Source organism: Staurois parvus, unplaced genomic scaffold (genome assembly GCF_062004578.1).
Source record: "Staurois parvus isolate SC_StPar_1 unplaced genomic scaffold, SC_StPar_1.0 ptg000716l, whole genome shotgun sequence".
NCBI classification, from domain to species: Eukaryota; Metazoa; Chordata; class Amphibia; order Anura; family Ranidae; genus Staurois; species Staurois parvus.
In genome coordinates, this window is record NW_028318512.1 from 1 (window position 1) to 20,378 (window position 20,378).

The window sequence follows — 20,378 nt, forward strand, 5'->3', positions numbered from 1 at the left end:
GAAGAGTTCTAGCTCTAGCTTGGTGGTATGGGTCAGGCGGTGCCTTCTGTCGGATCTCTGCAGGGAGACTACAGCTTTCACAGAGAGCAAGGTTCTTTCTCTACAGTATGGTGACGGGACAGGCTTTTCTATTCGGGCTGTTTTTTTTTTTGTTTTGTTTTTTGTTTTGTACATACTTTGTTTTCATGCCCCTGGAACATATTTAGCAGGTTTAAACTGTATGTTCAATACAGTCTTTGACTAGGTTTTTTTTTTTCTTTTTGCGTTCTGGTTGTTCACTAAGCTTGCACTGCTTTCCTTTTTTTTTCATGTATTTGCTCTTGACTTTTTTTTTCTTGTACAGAATAGAATAGACATTCACGATGTGGAACCTGAAGTATTTGAAGAAATACTGAGATTTATCTATACAGGAAAAGCCCCCAATCTAGACAAGATGGCTGATAACTTGTTGGCAGCAGCAGATAAAGTAAGTCCTTCGCCAATTAAAAGTGTTTGCGTTTTTTCGCACCTTTTACTAAACTGGTTGAACTGCCTGTGACAGGCTTTATATAGTGTCATTTACAAGTAAGTCTTCTTCCCAACACCGCAATCTCATATTGAAGAGGAAGTAGCAAGGTTAAACTGTTACATGGTGCTTGTTATTATGATTATTATTTTAGTTTTACCTCTCAGGGCTATTAATGTGTTGTTGTAATATTTCCATATCAAAGCAGAGTGGTCAGGATGGAAGACTGCGATAAAAGCCGACTTTCCTACGGAGTTCAGAGCTGATAACTGATACTGTCTGGGCCACTGGAGGTGATAAAATTGTCAGCTGAAGTATGACAGCATCCTATGAGATGAAGTCACTGTGCGGGTATTCAGACAGTTGCAGGTGCTGTGGCTGTCTGAAACAGTGGCCAGCAGTGATGAGTACTCCTTTCTTCAGCTGGAATGTTGCTAAGTACAAACATGATTTTCTGTTTTCAGGGTTGTACTATCACTGTGCTTAGTCCAGTTTTATTTTGATAGGAAGCCATGCCCCACGTGACATTCCTCATGAAAGAACCAATTCCTGGCATTCCTTTAAATGTGCATGTTTGACATTAGCTATGCACTCTGTTCCAGAGGCAGGTCTGATTTGTTATCAAGCAACTGATCAGAAGATTGCACAGCTAATGTCAGCAGCGCCCAGTGGGGTAGTATGGAGGTGTTGGTATGTGTGCTTTCATATTAATGGTTGAGCTTAGAGCTTTGTCATGCACTGAAACTAATCTTTGCCCCACTATTGAACAGTGAGAGGCAGAGGTACATGGGCTAGATCATGTGACCGCAAGATAAGAGGCACAAAGAGGTGTTTGATCTTCGTAAAATATGATGATATGATCAGTTATCATGTTATTTAAAGCGGTATTAAACCCAAAACCAAAAATGTAATATATTGCAGCTTACCAATCCTTTTCTCTGTTTTCACCTGGTGATTTGGCCGGTAACACACTTTCAATATTTGCTATTCCTTCAGAGTGAGGGCACTCGGACACACCTTTGGAAAGCATCATTGTTAACACAATCTGCTATAGGCCGAGTGGGACACTCCTCCTCCTGAGTGGGCGTCATATGACGTCCTGTCAGAATGTGCAGAGCAGTGGCGCGATCTGTCACCGACTGTGTCCACTGGACACAGCCGATGACAGATCACTACATCGGCCTGTTACCAGTGTCATGTGACCACTCTGACTAATCACAGTAGATCACATGACAATTGTATACAATGGATGGCTTTCTTTCATGCCATCCATTGCATACAATTGTGTTGTTAGCTGTGATTGGTCAAAGCAGTCACATGGTACAGACAGGGCCAATCACAGTCCATCTGTATCATGTGATGAGCTTTTGCACAATAACAACTAATCACAACAGTAGACTGAATTAATCAGTTTCATTCAGTAATAATGGTTGCAAATATCAATCAAATACATTGGTATTAGCCATCATAATATGTAAAAAAAAAAATATCCTGATCCAGAGTAGTTCAATATTACTATGGTAACTAAGTATTGCTCTGGTCACAGTGTGTTGAGAAAAAATAATTAAATTTTTTTTTTTTTTACATACTGTTACCATTGAGTATCCCTGCTTGCCGACACACCAGTTATAACGCTGCACTGAACTGGCAATATGTAAAAAAAAAAAAAAAAAAAAAGTGTTTTTTTTTTTTTTTTTTTGTTTTCCAAAAAATTGTAACAAAAAATTACAACTTCAAAAAACTCACCATGCCTCTTACTAAATACCATGGGCTGTCTATTTTCCAAAAATGGGTCATTTTGAAGATATTTGTACTATCCTGGTGTTTCCTTGCCTCAAGAAATGAGCTTGGCTGTCAGTACATTGATCGATTTGTCAAATACCTTGGTTTGTGGACTCTATAACATTCCTACAGACTAAATAATATGCACTAATTTGGGGTATTTTCACCAAAGAATTGTTGAAGAATACATTTTGACCTAAATGTATTAAGAAAGGTTATTTATTTACAAAAGTTTATAACCGAAACGAAGAAAAACCTTTTTTTTTTTCTAAAGTTTTGGGTTTTTTTTTTTTTTTTTTTTTTAGCAAAACAATTAAAAACTCAGTGGTGAATAAATACCACCAAAAGAAAACTCTATTTTTGTGAAAAAGGTAAAAAATTGTTGCATGACCGCACAATTGTCATTCAAAGTGTGACAACACTGAAAGCTGAAAATTCTCCTGGGCAGGAAGGGGGTAAAAGTGCCCGGTATTGAAGTGGTTAAACTGGGGGAGGGGAGTGTTGGATGCACTAGCAGATTTAGCTGCACCAACAAGTTGAAGCCAATCTCCAGGTAACACGTTTTAAGCAGTTACAGCAACAGTTTCTTTTTTTTTCAGTTTCTTTCACCAGGTGAAAATAAAGGAAATAAAACTCAAAAAGATAAAACTAGTGCAGCCACCGCACCCAAGTGTTGATAACCTGCAATATAATAAATGTTTGCTTTTGGGTTTATTACCGCTTTAGTGTTTCTATGCAATAAGTAGCTCAACTGGGTTTACATACACTTTTAAGCACAGAAAATGTGCGCAGGTTATGCTCCCACCTAGTTCTCCCCCCCAACTCATCCCCCTTTCTTCCCACTTCACCAATTCTCACTACCCCCCTCCTCTTTTTCCCATGCCAGCCATCAAACCCTGTTCTGACCAAACCCCTGTCCCTCCTACCCTTCACTTTGATGGAGCTCAGTTATGTATGTGACATATCGCGTTATTGTATAACTTGTAGGCATTGTTCACATGGGCGTACTTAAAGAGGAACTCCAGGAATTTTTTTCCCCATGCAGTGGGGCTGTGCCTGCACTGCATGGGTTAACTGCTCTTTTTTTTCTCTAGGGTTTTGGCATCCCCCCCCCCCCCCCCCCCAAGCGTAAGACTGGTCCCTGCGGCATCTGCCCTCCGCTAGTATGGGGATGCACAGGTGTCCCTGCATCTGAATGCAGGCAGTCCCATTCATGTGTCTCTGCAGCCGCTTCTCCCAATTTGATATCCGTGTGAGTGCGTCCCCCGAAATTGCACCTGCATGGATACCAATTAGGAACAGCTTTTGTGTCTCAATTGACATGAATAGATTTGCCTCCATGTGAATGCACAGGACAGCTGTGCTCCCCCATGCAAGCAAACGGAGCCCTCGCACAGATTTATAGTTAAATATGCCTTTCTGAATGAGGGCAAATTCTTAGGTATGCTTCATCTGGACTATATACCATACCCATTTTTTTGTGGAAATAAACACAAAAATAATCAGTCAAAACGTTTTTCCTCTGATGGCTCTAAATGGATGAAATAAACACTACTGATTGGTGTGGGCTATTGCTCTTTTTATTGCTCTTTTTTGCCACATCACTGTCCTTCATTTCGTATACCATTTTTTTTTTTTTTTAATTTACTATTTATTTGTAGCACTTTGCCATTGATATTGTTTTTCTTTTGACAGTATGCATTAGAGCGATTAAAAGTCCTGTGTGAAGAGGCTTTATGCAGTAACCTTTCAGTGGAAAATGTTGCTGATGTCCTTATCTTGGCAGATTTGCACAGTGCCGAGCAGCTGAAAGCACAAGCAATAGACTTTATTAACAGGCAAGTACAATTCTGCTGCACTCAACGCAAGATGCGGATTGGGTGTTTCTGATACACCGCTTCAGTCAAAAACCTGATTTAAGCAAAAGATTTCTTTTAAAGGGTCCAACGGCAGAGGTCTCAAGATGTAAACTTATTCAAAATGTTGTTTTTGTTCCTCAAGCTGGGGAGATCTGACATGATGTAAATTGGCTAATTGCTCAAACCAGACCCCTACAGTAATTCATTTTTTTGTAACTTGGTGAGAGTCATCTTGTGTCCATGCTGGTGTAGAGCTAACAACTCTACATTTCTGAAATTCTGTCTTGTGTCTATGAATGTTAACAGCAGTGGGAATACCATAAACGGTAATTGGTTTTTCGCAGAAAAGGTGGATGATTGCCTTGGGTTTGTGCTGCATTACTAGTTTCAGTGGGAAAATTGCTTAGCAGAGTTTGCTGCTAGAGTCTCTGAATGTTACCCTAGGTTGATGCTTCCCACATATATAATGTATCCCCTTGCATTTATTAGTCCCCTGTAAGAGTATATATGTATGTGTGTACACCCACTTGAAGACAAATCCTTTTCTGGCACTTTTTGTTTAAGTAAAAATTCACTATTTTTTTCTAGAAAATTATTGCCCATATTTTATTTATATATATATGTTTTATGTGACACAGTATTTGCGCAGTGGTTTTCAAACACAAATCTTTTGAAGAAATACACTTTAATGGTTAAAAGAAAAAGCAAAACACAATATATAACGCAATTCTTTTGAAAAATATTGCTCTTGCACTAACATTCACAGCAATACCTCATGTTTGGTGCAAACACCCTTTACATATGTGTGCGACTTATGTATGCGTTCGCTTCTGTGCATGAGCATGGAGGGATGGGGGCACTTCCTTTTTTTCCCCTTTATTTTTTTTTTATATTTTTACACTGTCCTTTTTTTTTTTTTTTTAATTTTTTTTTATCACTTTCTTCCTATTACAAGGAATGTAAACATCCCTTGTAATAGAATTAAGGGATGACAGGTCCTCTTTTTATAAGACCCCAAATGTCTCCTCTACCTTTCAAAGAGAAAAAGATTGACCTTGTAAAAAAAAAAAAAAAAAATTTACATTTGGCCCACAACGTCACTCTGGTCCGCCTAGATCATAGAGGTTAGGAAATATGATCTGGAGTCCTCCACCTCTGTGAATAGCAGCCGCATCTGCTGGATCGGATCCCGGGGGGGAAGGTTGGTGTTCGTCCCTTTCTGCTGTTTCTAAAAGCTATCCAGCGGCTATTTAGCTGCTCAGAATGCTTTTATCAGAAAGAGAAATGCTGGCTGAAACATAACATACCGGGGTTATGGCTGGTAGTTTCAGCCATAACCCCAGTAAACCACTTGCAAAGCGCAGCGTGTGTGTGTGTAAGTGGATACATACCAGTCAGCTATAACATTATGACCATCTAATGTTGAGTAGGCTCTTTTGCCACCAAAACAACCCTGACCCGTTGAGGCATGGATTCCACTAGACCTCTGAAGGTATGCTGTGGTATGTGGCACCAAGCTGTCAGTAGCAGATTACTGCCTCCACCAGCTTGCCTTCTTACCATAGTACATCCTGGTGCCATCTCTTCCCCAGGTAAACAACACACCTGACTTATCCACATGATATATAAAAGGAAACATGATTCATCAGACCAGGCCACCTTGTTCCATTGCTCTGTGGCCCAGTTCTGATGCTCAGGCACTCCCTGCTGGTGCTTTTAGCAGTGGACAAGGCTCCGCTTGGGCCCCCCTGAACAGTCTTCAACTACACAGCCCCATACACAACAAACTGCAATGCACTGTGAGTTCTGACACCTTACCTTTGGAACCAGCATTACCTTTTTCAGCAGTTTGAGTTACAGTAGCTCTTCTATTGGATTGGACTGCACAGGCCAGCCTTCATTCCCTATGCGCAATAGTGAGCCTTGGCTGCTTTTCTTGCTTTGAACACATCAGCTTCAGGGTTAAGATGTTCGCTTGCTGCCTAATATATCCCATTCACTTTCAGATGCCATTGTAACAAGACAATCAATGTTAATCTCGTTACATGTAACAGATCATAATGTTATGGCTGATAATACTAAAATTGAGTGGTACTCTCCGTTGAATTGCCAACATCCATTGATATAAATTAAAATGATCATATAATCCCCCGTGGGACTTTGCAGGCAAATATACAGAACGTATACTTAAAAGGCAAGATATGTATGCCAATCTTTATTACAAAATAATTTAAAACTGTAAAAATTAAAAAATTTTTATAGCTGGTTTAATATGCATGTCCAACAAAACGCAATATATAGTCTGGGATACCCCATTGTTTATAGTACGCCAATAAAATCTACCCTTTTATGTGGCTTGTTCAATATGGTTGTTCGACCAGGAGAAAGTCTGACCACGCGTTTTGGAGAGAATTCCCTCAGGGAAAAAGACGATATACCATATGTTGAATTTAAAAAAAAAAAAAAAGCAAAACACCAGCTGTAGATTTAAAACCATGCATAATCCAGGCTGCCGTTCGTCCTTCAAGCGGGACATACCCTGTGGATCAAGGCATGTCCATTGCGGCCACCATATACTGAAAGTGCGGTCTAGATGCTTTAACCTTGCCAGTATCAGCAGAGAGTTCTGTATATTTTGCATGTAAAGTCCCACAGAGGTATCATATTATTGTTGTATGTAATGTTATGGCTGATTGGTGTAAATCTGACACTGGTCTGATGGACAAAAGCTATAAATGTTAAGTAAACCCGGGATAGTGACCATACCCTAAATTTGGGCTCAAAGTTTGCCCCCACAAGTACTGTATACACAGAGCTGTAGGGATTGCTAAAGCATGCTTTTTAATGTCAGATGTACTGGATAATGTCAGAGATCTGACCTGTAGCTCATCCATGGCGACTACTTGGGCACATTTATAATGTGAAAAGGTCTCTATCGGTACGCTGTACAGCCTTGTGTTTTGTCGTTAGTGACCGCTTTACCTTGAACTACACTTTTAATGCCTTGGATACAATACGTAATATCAACTAAGCATAGCATTAGATAGTAGACATTTTGAGTGTTCACATCAGTTGCCTGATTTCCAGAAGTAGTGCAGATTGTTTTTGCTCTGGGGTATTATCTGTTGTAAAAAATTTGGTTCTATGTAAATGTATGATTTTGTTTACATTGTGAAACAGCAAATTGATAAAAGCGGGTAGCAGATCAATGTTGATATATAATAAATAACCAACAATATGCACAAACACTGAGGGGATTTTTAAGGTGCTCAAAAAGTTCCAAACGTATTAAAATTATACAAAACTTTATTACATATTGTCATTAAAAAAAATTACATCACATTGGTAGTTAAAGAAGCTTAAAAACAACAGAGTGCTCCATGTGGCTTAGATTCACAATGCCACAATTCCCACTCCACATGTTTCGCCAAATTTATGGCTTCTTCAGGGGATTTACAGATAATTGCATATAGTTGCCACTAGGAGAAAATAAGATATAACAGTAAACAAATTTAACAAAAATGCAAAAAAAAAATACAAAAACCACCAATGCATCCTAGACATTCATAATTTCCAACACCTGCTTGATATAGGTTTTTATAGGGTTAAACTACCAGGGCTGTTCTTTCTAGGTGTGTCTTCATTTAAAAAGAGCAAAAGAGACAAGCTTCCACTCTCATATCCCCAGAGGAGTCCAAAGTAGGCCAAAAGAGGCTAAGAAAGCTGCACCCTGCCAACACGAACCTCCCTGCTGACAAACACATCAACCCCTCAATGCAACAAACGAAGCAGAGGAAAGGGAAAAAAATAAATTTATATAACTTTTAATCAGGCAAATATATGCCCTACACCTACTGCAAAAGAGCTGGAGGAAATTCATAAACTCATGGGCAGACTCACTTGCCTCAAACGATCCAGGATTTTATATCCCCAGCTATTTGCCCCAAGGGACACATGGAAGGACCTCACCAAACTTATATAACCCCTTTAAAATTCCAATATTTTAAAATTTTTCATGTGACAATATGTAATAACGTTTTGTATAATTTTAGTGCAATGTTTGGAACTTTTTGAGCACCTTAAAAATCCTCTTAGTGTTTGTGCATATTGTTATTTATTATATGGGATGTGGTGCTAAATGACCTCCAGCCTACCTGTAACAATATAGGTACACAATATTGATACATAATAGATTAAAAGAATTTTCTACCTTACCTGCAGATTCATCCGATCTCCCCTTTAATCTCTTTAAGCGTTACTAAACCCAGGACCCTGCATTCACTCTATCTGGTCCCCCACAGTACACAGAACATGGAAATGGATTTCAAAAAATATAAACTGCTGAATACCTTTTCTCATCCGCAGTATATAGCAGTCTTGTGATTTCTATCAGTGTCCAGCCGAGCACTGGTTATAGCTTGTAGGAGGCGTTTTCATACTCCTGACTGTCCTATGAGGCTGCATGACCCCTGACCCTCTGGACAGTGCTGATAGTCCCTGTGCTGATCACATGCACCCTCCCAATAAAACTCCCAAAACCCTCTAGCAATACACACCCAACTGAGCATGTGCAGAGTGCCTCCTAGGGCTCTGTACTATCTGCAGATGTATTGAGGACAGAACAAGAAGGGGCGGATCAAAGAAGACAGAATCACACAGCCTTTTTGCACAATGCAGGGGATTAACCCCTTAGGTTCCACTTTGGGTATAACAAGCATGCTTTACTGTATATACAGACTGATTTTACTGTTGTGGGCTTAGTAACACTTTAGAGAAGGAAGTTTCTATATTTTGTTAAGGGGATACATTATTGGGACCCTTCTTACCTATCCAATCAACTGTTTCCTCATATGGAACATCTGCAGGCACCCAAAGGCATGACTGAAAACAGCTGGAATGGGCACCTCATTTAAGGTCTATGGGTACCTTTAGAAAGGATCTTGATGAGGATGACAGCAGGTAAGTTATAAACTCCACAAATAGGCCATATTTCACCTTTACAGCGTTGTTTGCTTAACAATATGCACTCTACAGGGCATAAAGTGGTTGTAAAGGCTGAAGGTTTTTTACCTTCATGTATTCTGTGTGCTGCAGTGCCCCCAGCCACCTCAATACTTACCTGAGCCTCATCGAGATCCAGCGATTGTGAATGACAGCCTCGACTGTCCTGGGTCTCTGCCTGCTCATTGGCTATCTACCCTTCTCTGATCTTGATATCAGTACGGGGGGAGCGGATGCTGAGGGGCTTGGTCTAACTGTAGAGAGGAATGGAGGGTTGGGTAAGAATATTTCCCTTTATTGCTTTCCTAGGCATAAACCAGCAATAACCCTTGCAGTGTGAGTACAGCCCCCACTGCAAGGCATACTTTTTTACCCAAAGTTGGTCTTTAACATGTTTTCAATGCAACTGAAAACAGTAGAGGATGTGGCACTCCATTAAAGTGGTTGTAAAAGCTAAAGGTTTTTTTTACATTCATACATTCTATGAATGAAGCTAAAAAGCCTTCTGTTTACTGCTCCCCCCACAGTCCCCCCTAATTTTCACCTGAGCCCCCTTGATCCAGTGATGTTCACGAGAGCCTTGGCTGTCCTGGGTCTCTCACTCCTCATTAGCTGAGACACAGACGTGGGTGCCTTTTACTTCCATTGCTGTCAGTCACAGCCAGTGAGCCAATAAGGAGAGGGCAAAGCCAAGGCATGGCTCTATGTGTCTTATGAACACAGAGTGGGGCATGGGAGTGAGTACGCACCAGTGTCCCTATAGCAAGTGGCTTGCTTTTGGGGGCAATGGTCAAGGGGGAGGAGCCAGGAGTGTTGGAGGGTTGAGGATGGGGGTTGCTCTGTGCAAAACCATGACATGGAACTGGTAAGAATAACATGTTTGTGATTAAAAAACAAAACACGAAGCTTTAATTCACTTTTAAGAATACATGTCCACTCCCAAAAAACACATGCTGCTTGTGGCTTTGAAATCCAGAAGAGTTCACATTTCACCTTTCTGTTTGTGGCAAAACACTGCAGTATTCAGGCTTCTCCATTGGGCTACCTGTCCTGAGCCATCAGGCACTTTCTCTCCTAGATCTGGCTCTCCAAATGTCATTTTCCACCTTCACTCTCTTACAGTAAGTGTTTCTGTCACTATATATATTACTGGGATTCATTGTGCACTTATGAAGATGGTTTTCAGATTTATCTACATATTTATTGTGGATTATCCTGTTGATGGTTCTTCTAAATGCTCTTTATTTACAGATGTAGTCTTCTCAGGCAACTAGGTTGCAAGGACGGCAAAAACTGGAATGGCAGGTAAGTGCTTATAATTTCATTCCATGGTGGCTCCATCCGGTACAGAAATCTGCTTCCTTCTGAAAAAGTAAACAGAGCAGCTCTGCCTGTGTTCATCTGAGAGCTTAGTTTAATAAACATTAGAAATAACCTGTAGATGCAGCAGTGTACTCAGCATTAAACACTGAGGGTGGATATGTACATACATGGCAGAGTGACACATTCATTTTAAAGACTTCTGCCTGGAGTCGCTCTGGTCATAATTGAACAAACAACCGCTGGTAATGGAAGCGTAAAAGTGTTAGCTGCCCCCACACTCCACACAAACAGTTGCTATAACACATTTCATGCCTGTGTGAATAGGTTCAGTTTATTGTGCATTGTAGCCCTGACTCCTCCAGACACCCTGTGCTGAAGCATTTTGCCTCTTGATTAGGAAATCGTGGTGTACTCATTCAAGGGGATAATGGTCAAGTTCTCTGAAGGTGATCTGTAAACTGGACCTTCACCCACAAAATGAAGTACTTATCTGCTCCCTCATACACAACCGTAAAAAGATTTTAAGCATTAGGCAGGGTAGTATAGTATCAGCCACCCACTTAGGATGTTCAGGTTACTCATCCCAGAAGGCAATGTTTTATGTTAGAGATTAAATTTCACGGTATTTAGGACCTGTCAGATCGCCTTATGGCATGTCTGCGCCATGGGGCTCTCTCAGGTCCTAAATTCTTGCTGGAGACCAGCGGTATGCCTGTGCCTGAGAGAGATCAAGAGATCAATCTGTCTGCCAAAAAAGGAGTTTCAAGATGGTGGTGCAGGAACAGAGAGGCACATGGAGAACTTCAGCTAGTAAGGGCTAGTAAATTGTGTGCTTTTTTTTCTTCTGTTAGGTGAAGGGACCTTTCTCAGTGGATCCCAGTCACATTTTCTCCCAGTTGTAGTCTTGAGAAAGTGATGCATCAGGTCTCTTTCTGTGGGTGGGTACAATCGGTACAAGACTCGGTTACAACACTCCCGCAACAGTTGATTTGCACCTCAACACACACACACACACACACACCCTACCTAACCCATCTGATATTGGCCATAGAATCAGGGCCAGGGCAGATGTTAAATGCAGGAGCAGCTTATGTCCTTCCCAGGTGTTTACCAAGATCAGTTAGTGACATCATTGATCTGAAAAACTTTTATAACAAAAGTAAGGCATTGTTTGCTAACATTTATCAGTGGTTTAATTATGAACGGCGAGATGGATCTCTAAATAAGTGTGCCTGAGCCTCATGTTGGGTTTTAAATTGAGCATATTTCCTTTATAATCGTTCTGTGGTTTTATGATAAAATTTCATACGGAGATCATAAATTGCTCCCTCGAAGGCTGCTTTCATACTGCTTCGTTGCAAAAATGCTGTAAAAAAACATGCTTTTTTTCCGCTTTTCTGGTGCATTTTCTGGATGCATATTATCCAGCATGCATCTGTGAAACTTGGACATGTGACTCGTGACTCATATGCACTGAAAACGCAATCATATGTGTTTTTTATGCTATTTCAATGGGGAGGTGTGTTTTTGGTGTGGTTTTAAACCAGCATCAAACATGCACAGAAAATTCAACTGACTGGTGGAAAGAGTTCCATAGCATTTAATGGACATGCATTTTTTCTGATCAGTGTGAAATCAGTCGTAATCTTTGTATTATGTATTATATCAGAGGTCTCCAAGCTTTCTAAACAAAGTTTACAGACTTTAGGGGAGCCAGATTGTGGCCAGTGGGTGGTATAAATTGTCCTGGCATCAGTGAGAGTAAACCTTGCCTCATATTAGGGAGAGAGGAATAGTGCCCCATTGTTGGTATCACTGGTAGGAATTTTGCCCTATTGTTGGTGAGAGGTATAGTCCCCAAAGGACCAGATAAAGGCAAGCAAAGGGCTGCATCTGGCTACAGTTTGGAGACCCCTGTGTTAACACCCTGCCAAATAAAAAAATTAAAAAAAATTAGTCAAGTGTGACATAATCAGCTGTTTTCAGTTGCATTGAAAAGAGAGGAAAAGTGAAGCACTCTTACATCCCATATACACTGTAGTAATCAAGCACATTATGTGGTAAAGTAATAGACCATATCAATAATATAGACGTTGCTCATTGTGCAGATATACAAAACTGCAACAACATAATACATAGTTCATTAATGATATAGAAGTAAATCTTTTCTGGAGGGTGCTCTTGTTGATTTCTTTGCAAAAAGTTGACCTTAGTTGTTTATTTGAAATTCACACCATTTTATTAAAAAATTAATTGAACAGAAAGACCCAAAGAAACATTGGACATAAAGTACATACAGCGGATAAAATAAGTATTGAACACGTCACTATTTTTCTCAGTAAATATATTTCTAAAGGTGCCATTTACCTGAAATTTCACCACGTGTCAGTAACAACCCATGCAACCCATACATATAAAGAAACCAAAACAAATCGGTTCAGAAATTAAGTTATGTGTAATAAAATGGAATGACACAGGGAAAAAGTATTGAACACATGAAGAAAGAGCGGTGCAAAAAGGCATGGAAAGCCAAGACATCAGCTGAAATCTATCAGTAATTAGAAAGCAATCCTGCCCCGTGTCAGTGCAAATTAATACAGCTGGTTCTGTCTCAACTGATGGCCTATAAAAGGGTGTCTCATTACCAAGGTGTCACACAAGAAATCTCATGATGGGTAAAAGCAAAGGGCTCTCTCAAGATCTTCACAACCTTGTTGCAAAACAAACTGATGGCATTACAGAAGGATTTCTAAACTTCTGAATGCTCCAATGAGCACAATTGGGGCCATAATCCGGAAGTGGAAAGAACATAATTTCACAATAAACCGGCCACAAGCAGGTGCTCCTTCCAAGATTTTTGACAGAGGAGTGTAAACCATTATCAGAAGAGTTATCCAAGAGCCAAGAACCACATGTGGAGAGCTTCAGAAAGACCTGGAATTAGCAGGTACAATTGTTTCAAAGAAAACAATAAGTAATGTGCTCAGCCGCCATGGCCTGGATGCACATTCACCATGCAAGACTCCATTACTGAATAAAAAGCATGTTGAAGCTCGTTTAAAGTTTACTGTACAACATTTTGACAAGCCTGTAAAATACTGGGAGCATATAGATAAAACCAAAATTCAACTCTTTGGATGCCATAATACACACGTTTGGAAGTCAAATGGCACTGCACAACACCCCATACCAAGAGTGAAGTTCGAAGGTGGTAACATCCTAGTGTGGGGCTGTTTTTCAGCATACGGTACTGGAAAACTTCATGTCATTGAAAGAAAAATGACTGGAAAAATATATCAAGACATTCTTGATAAAAATCTGCTGCCATCTACCAGGATGACGAAGATGAAACAAGGGTGGACGTTTCAGCAAAAGAATGATCCCAAACACCAAGCCAAGGAAACTCTCAATTGGTGTCAAAGAAAATAAAGCTGCTAGCATGGCCCAGCCAGTCACCTGATTTGAATCTAATAGAAAATCTATGGAAATAATTAAAGATCAGAGTTCATAGAAGAGGCCCATGGAACCTTCAAGATTTGAAGACTGTGTAGAAGAATGGGCCAAAATCACACCTGAGCAATGCATGCAACTAGTTTCTCCATACAGGAGTCGTCTTGAAGCTGTCATTACCAACAAAGGATTTTGTGAGAGGTATTACATTTCAATTAGTGTGTTCAATACTTTTTTCCCTGTGTCATTCCATTTTATTACACATAACTTAATTTCTGAACTTATTTGCTTTAGTTTCTTTGTATGTATGGATTGCACGGGTTGTTACCGACATGTGGGCAAAATGTCCTACCAATAGCATTTTTAGAAATTTATTTACTGAGAAAAATGGTGACGTGTTCAATACTTATTTTGCCCGCTGTAAAAGTGGCAAGAATGCTCCTTACGCTTGTGGTCATTGGGAAGAATTGCCCCCATACAGATAAAAAAAATCACCGGTGTCAGTGGGAACTTATTTGAGAGGAAACCCATAGCTCGAGAAACCCTTAGGAACCTCTGGAGGAACTCTAGTTGAGAAGTCGTGGTCTAGAGCAGCAGGCTTTCAGTGCAAAGCACCAAGCCTCAACATTTACAAATTGCTTCTTTTATTTTTAATTTTTTTTTTTTTTTACCTATTGTAACCAATTGGGGCTAAATGCAACTACAGAAGTATAGGGGAAGAGGGTTCAGGGGGTCTACAGAGGAGTCAGAGGACTTTTTATATTTCAGAAAACCTGAAACCATCATTGCTTTTTGAGTACTAGTTTGTACAGTTGAAGAATGCCTCCTATATATACACATTAAACCCCATGCTGCCCCCTGCAGTGCATTTTAGCATTAGCATTATCCAGTGTCACATGGGGGGGGGGGGGTATACTAAATTACATCATTCATGTGTGACTAGGAAAGCATGAAATCCTGGGAATAGAAAAATTTTTGTGCATTCAGTGCAGCTAAGTTCTTTCCAACACTAAGCTCTTTCAATGTATTCCATTTTCAGTCAAGCAACCGACATAATGGAGACTGCAGGCTGGAAATCCATGATCCAGTCCCACCCACATTTAGTGGCTGAAGCCTTCCGAGCACTGGCATCCGCACAATGTCCGCCCTTTGGAATTCCCAGAAAGAGGCTAAAACAGTCCTGAAACGTGCTCACAAACTGCACATTTCCACCAATAAAGGATAAGACACTCAGTGTTCCAAACTGTTGTACCACACAAGCTGAGGCATCCGTTCTCTCTCACTTCAACTGTGCGTGCCGGCGGGGACTGAGGACATCACTAGCATTGCGGATGGATGATGTGATTTAATCCACAGCTTTAAATTGGATTGGTTGCTCCAACTCACTGAATGGCCTTAAATTACCCTCAGCAAATCCCATCTAAATTGTGATGTACAGCAGTTTACGTGTTTTTTTTCTTTCTTTTTATAAACAAACTGTGCCTTGTCATGTGACCAGGCTATGCAGGATTGCACTAACTCCATAATGCGGTAGTAACTGAATTCTGTTTTTCAGAAGGATAAACCTTTTGTGGTGTTTTTTTTTTTTTTTTTTTCTGTGGAAAAATAGTTGTTTGGCTTTGTCCATGTTCTGTGTCATAGTTGGAAACCTTTTGGCTCTCCAGATGTTGTGAGACTACAAAAACCAGCATGTTGCGTTGCCTTTAGCCATCAGTGTGTTGCTTTGTATCACAATCCCTTACTGCACTAAGAAAAAGGGAGAGCTGAAAATGTGACTTAAGGTTGGAAAGAATCTGAATAGAGCTGTGGTTCAATACAGAATGTCTGAGACAATTATTTAATTGGACACAAAGCTGGTTGAAGTGAACTTGTCACCACATCTCCTCTACTCTTTGCCATTAGCCTAACACACTTCAGGCTGTCTGCACATACTTTTCTTTTTTGACATAAAGGCTTCTGTATGCCTGAGCTCTTTGGGGCACATGCTAGTCTTTTTGATTTTTACTTCCAGCCTAATCAGAGAGCTGTGATACACACCCTTCTGTAGGTGGGAAGATGGTTGCAGCTCTGTCCAGAAGTTGTGTTTTATTCATAGCTTAGATCCGTGTTTGGGAGATCCTCAAAGAATGCAGAAGCAATTCTGTCAAGATTGAAAATAATTCCCACCTCAATTTTTGGATAGCTTTTAAACAGCTTATTTGAATGTCTTTTGTCCGGTCAGAAGATGCGTATGTGGTTATCTACTGAAACGAGTGCAAAATCTGGTGCAACTCTGCATAGAAACCAGTCAACTTCCAGGTTTTATTGCCAAAGCATAATTGAACAAGCTGAAGTTAGAAGCTGATTGGCTACCATGCACAGCTTCACCAGAGTGCACCCATTTTAGTAAATCTACCCCATAGGGTCCTCTTTTTCCTATCTTCTTGACTGGGGATGTTTGTTCCTCAATGAGGCAGTGTGCACCATGGACATCAGTCAGCACTGTTCCATGCAGGGCAATGTGATAACTAATCCCCTTGTCCTTCACAGTGGTCCATAGGAAATGGTATGATTTGATGCTGGGCATCAGTCACCCCAGAAGAAGACCAACAATGGACCATGGAACAGTGAGTCTTAGGGGGAGAATGTCTGGTAGAAGCTTATTACTGCAGTTTAAGCTGCTTTTTTTATTTTATTTTAAGAACTGCAAGGCAATAAAACATTTTTTAGAATTGGGCTTTAGTTGTAGTGACAGGTTTAATTTAAAATTGGAGCCAAAAAAAAATTGGGAAAATGAACCACATTTTTTTTTCTCACCCATTGAGGGACACAGGAAGAATTTCATCTTTGGGTTATACTGCTGCCTACAAAAGGATTGGATACTGTAGGCCAGCCCAAAATAACCCATTTTACTACCAGGATGACTGCTGTGTGGATAACTAACATTTGTTGCTTCATATTTTATTTTATTCAAGATTTTTCTTGTTCAGTCAAGACTATTCTCTACAATGTTGCTAATGCTAGTCTCTTCATCTAGCGTGGCCATCCTCAACCTGGCTTTTGGAGTGCCGCATCCAGACCTGGCTGTAAGTTTCAGAGATGGCCTGGAAGTGACCTTTGGGCACTTGGTTCTACAAAGGGACTCTTTTTTTTTTTTTTTTTTGGTATAAGCTAACCTTAGAGCGCTTTCTATGTCCAGAGCCTTTGGCTCTCTGAAGACTTACTTTATGAGTAAGCCAGTCGAAATTCCCAATTTTCCCTATGTGTTCTTTGCTCTTTCACTCCATACAAAGTCAAGGAGGCAGCATCCCCCTGCTGCTGCTGCTCCTGCTTGCAAAAAAGCTACAAGGAATTTTGATCCATTCCTGTTGCCTGCCTACAGTGACTTTGGTCACCTCCTACTCTCACCTGCTAACATCCTCTGGGTTTTGTGAGTACCCAAGGTCTTGTCTCCTACCCTGAGCCTTCCCTTGACTTATTGCCACATGGTCACAGCTGTAATGGGTGCCTCACCTTGCATTCTACTAATGGCTCCAGGGCTGCTTGCATCTTGCCTATTGAGGTTGCCAATGCCAACATCTGCAACCAGGAATCCTGTTTCCCTCTGCTCCGGGAGTGAGTTGTATCAGAATTCTTATTAGCTTTGCCCTGTAAACGAAACTTTGACTACAGTCATGGAAGACTTTATTGCCCAAATCACTCAGTAATTTGTTGACTACAGAAGCCACAAGCGCTCTCCCTTGCCTTCTTCCACATATAATGTATCTCATTTACTTGTGGCCTTGGTGGCTTCTGATCCATCAGCCACTGAGATTGTTTGATTCTGAGTCTCTCCAGTCTTTGGCTGGTGAGCCTGCCCCCTGAGGAGTCGCAATCCGATACTGCTATTACTCCCAAATTAAGAGACTGTTTTCGATTTGATGCAGTGCACAGTGACAGCCTGTCGGAGGCTTCCTGGCTTATCTCAGGCAATGGTCTCCTGTCGGTACACGTGCGGTTAAAGTTCTGGACTGCGGACACTGTTCAAGAAGTGTCTGATCAGGGTGGCCTTCGAGGGATCTGCATTGGATACCATATTCAAGGATGCTGCTGGTGGCAAGAGCATCCATCTTCCTCAGCAGAAGCTTAAGGAACAAACTGCCAAGTTGCCGCCTTTGTCCGTTTTTAAACCTCCCTTTTTCTTTTTTTTTTTTTTTTCTTTACTCTTGTGCCCTCCGTGTCAAGACCCCCCCCCCCCCAAGCTTGTCTGGGTCTCGTAGTCTTCCAAATCCTCAGATGGGCCTTCCTTGGTACAGAGATACGTCTCCACTTTCCAGAGTGGGGTGATGTTTGTTAACCTTTGCGGACACTTGAACAGCTTGCATCTCAGACACTTGGATGCAGGAGGTGGTATCCTAGAGCAACAAGGAGTTTCACACTCTGCCCATTCCTCAGTTTCTCAACTCCAACCTTCCTGTGTCATCGCACAGACTAGCAGTCTGCTCAAGCCCTTGTGGATCTTCTGAACTAAGGTGTTATTGCCCCAGTTCCTGTGGCAGAATGGTCTTAAGGATTGTACTCCAACCTGTTCCTGGCATCCCCATTGTGGTATACTTAGTCAACTTCCTGGGAACAGTCTGCATGCATTTTTTTCAGACAATGTGTTTTGGATAGTTTATTAATGTTAGTGGTTCGACTAGATCCTGAACCTTTAGAGATCGTTGCTGGAGCCAGCTCTTTGAAGTATCTGAATTTGGTTCTGGGGACACAGGAGAAAATTCAGACTTATCTTGGATTCAAACTCCTTAGTCCAGGACTTGTCTGACTTTCCACTTTTTGCATGATAGTCTTGGGCCTAATGGTGGTCTCTTTCAAGGCAATTCCATTTGGCCAGTTTCTATTCAGACCTTCACAATGTAATGCTCTGTCATGGACATGTCCGTCGAGTTTCTGAACAGGCTGATTTATTTGGCACCGAGGACAAGGTTTACCCTGGCCTGGTGGCTTGTAAAATCCAACTCTGAAATCAAGGAAGTCTTTTGGAAGCTCCTCCATGAGGGATAACAATGTGTCAGGCTGGTGAGGAGTCTTAGGTACCCTATTGGTTCAGGGGACTTGGCCTCTGGAATCTCATCCCCCAATCAACATCGTGGAACATTGAGTGATTGGGTTGGCTCTGCAGGTCCCTGTAGAGGTACATCAGCTGTAGGCGGCTCAGACAGATCACTATCTAATCTAAAGTCTCAATTTTTGGGTTCCACCCTTTCCAGTCAGGTGCACCCTACTAGATCTGTGAGTGCTTCTTGGACTCTTTGGAATCAAGCAACTGTTTCCCAGGTTTGCAAGGCTGCCATCTGGTGTTTTGTTCACACGTCCTTTATGTTCTAACAGGTGGATGTTTTGGACTAGTCTAATGCCAGCTTTGGGCTTAAGGTTCTTCAGGTGATACTTAGAAGCAGGCAGTCCCCAGTTCTCTGTTTTTTTTTCTTTGGTCCGATAGCATTTGTTGCGCATCCTTCAGTTGCACTGCTTTTGGACCTACCAAAGGTGAAAGACTTCCTGTACAAAAAAATGTATTCTGGTTGTCATGAATAACTGCTTCACTTTGACTCCATTTTTAATAACCCCCCTCTGAGTAGGCCTCAGAAAAACCTAATCTGTGTTACCATAGCAAGTAGGTTCTCCTGTGATTCTGCAATCTGTGCTAGAAACCTATAAATTTTATGGTTGCTGTGTACAACACAGTCATCCGAACAACAGAGGTCCTGGGGGGGCAGTGCACACTGGGATTATAGTGGCGCAACATCTGTGGAGTCACTTGGGTCCTCTAGCACATTACAGCCAGCAAAAATATTGGTATTGCCTTGGCGCGCTATAAGAACAATTTTTAAAGCTGAACTAAACCCTCAGACAAAATAGAAATATTTTGGAGCCCCAGGAACTTTTTGCCATATTGTGCAAGTATCCATAGCATATTTGCACATTAAAGTAGACTTTAACAAGGCATTGTCAATGATTCTCTCCATGGCTGGTGCTTCCATCCTCACTCGGTCATTTTTATGGTTCGGAGTCTTCAGCCGTCCTGATTAACCTGGCGCAGATGAGCTAACTGGAGTGCTTTGTACCAGGAACAAAATCGCGCTGAAACCGCACATGCGCAGCTCAGTGTACAATAACAGTGAAAAGTGCTGGCAGGCACATATAAGTATCTAAAGAATCATGCACATCCTCTCAGCACTTTTTTTTAACAATTCAAGTTTAGTTCTGCTTTAATTGTTGTTATTGTGCCATACATTTTTTTTTTCTCCCCCCCCCCCCTCCCCCCCTTTCATGCTTATGTTAGGCCTTTGGTACCCAAGTACATTCACAATTGAAGGCTTGACCTAAGATGTAAGAGAGCACTTGAGATCTGAGGGAACATCTGTGCCCAGGTACTGCGGATGGCCTAGAAGGTGATCACGCACAAGACCCTGACCCAAAAGTGCAATAAGTAGGCCAGC

At 41.2% G+C, this 20,378-nt stretch overlaps 1 protein-coding gene across 1 annotated transcript; it reads left to right on the forward strand.

Moving 5' to 3' along the window:
- Positions 1-343: 343 nt before the first annotated feature.
- Positions 344-16,149, forward strand: LOC149445596 (speckle-type POZ protein-like; the record flags this gene model as incomplete). The annotated part of the gene is made up of 4 exons (XM_089653624.1): positions 344-466; positions 3,983-4,125; positions 10,399-10,452; positions 14,960-16,149. Coding segments are annotated over 4 exons (465 nt in total), but the record flags the coding sequence as incomplete, so codon positions are not given.
- Between the last annotated feature and the right edge of the window lie 4,229 nt (positions 16,150-20,378).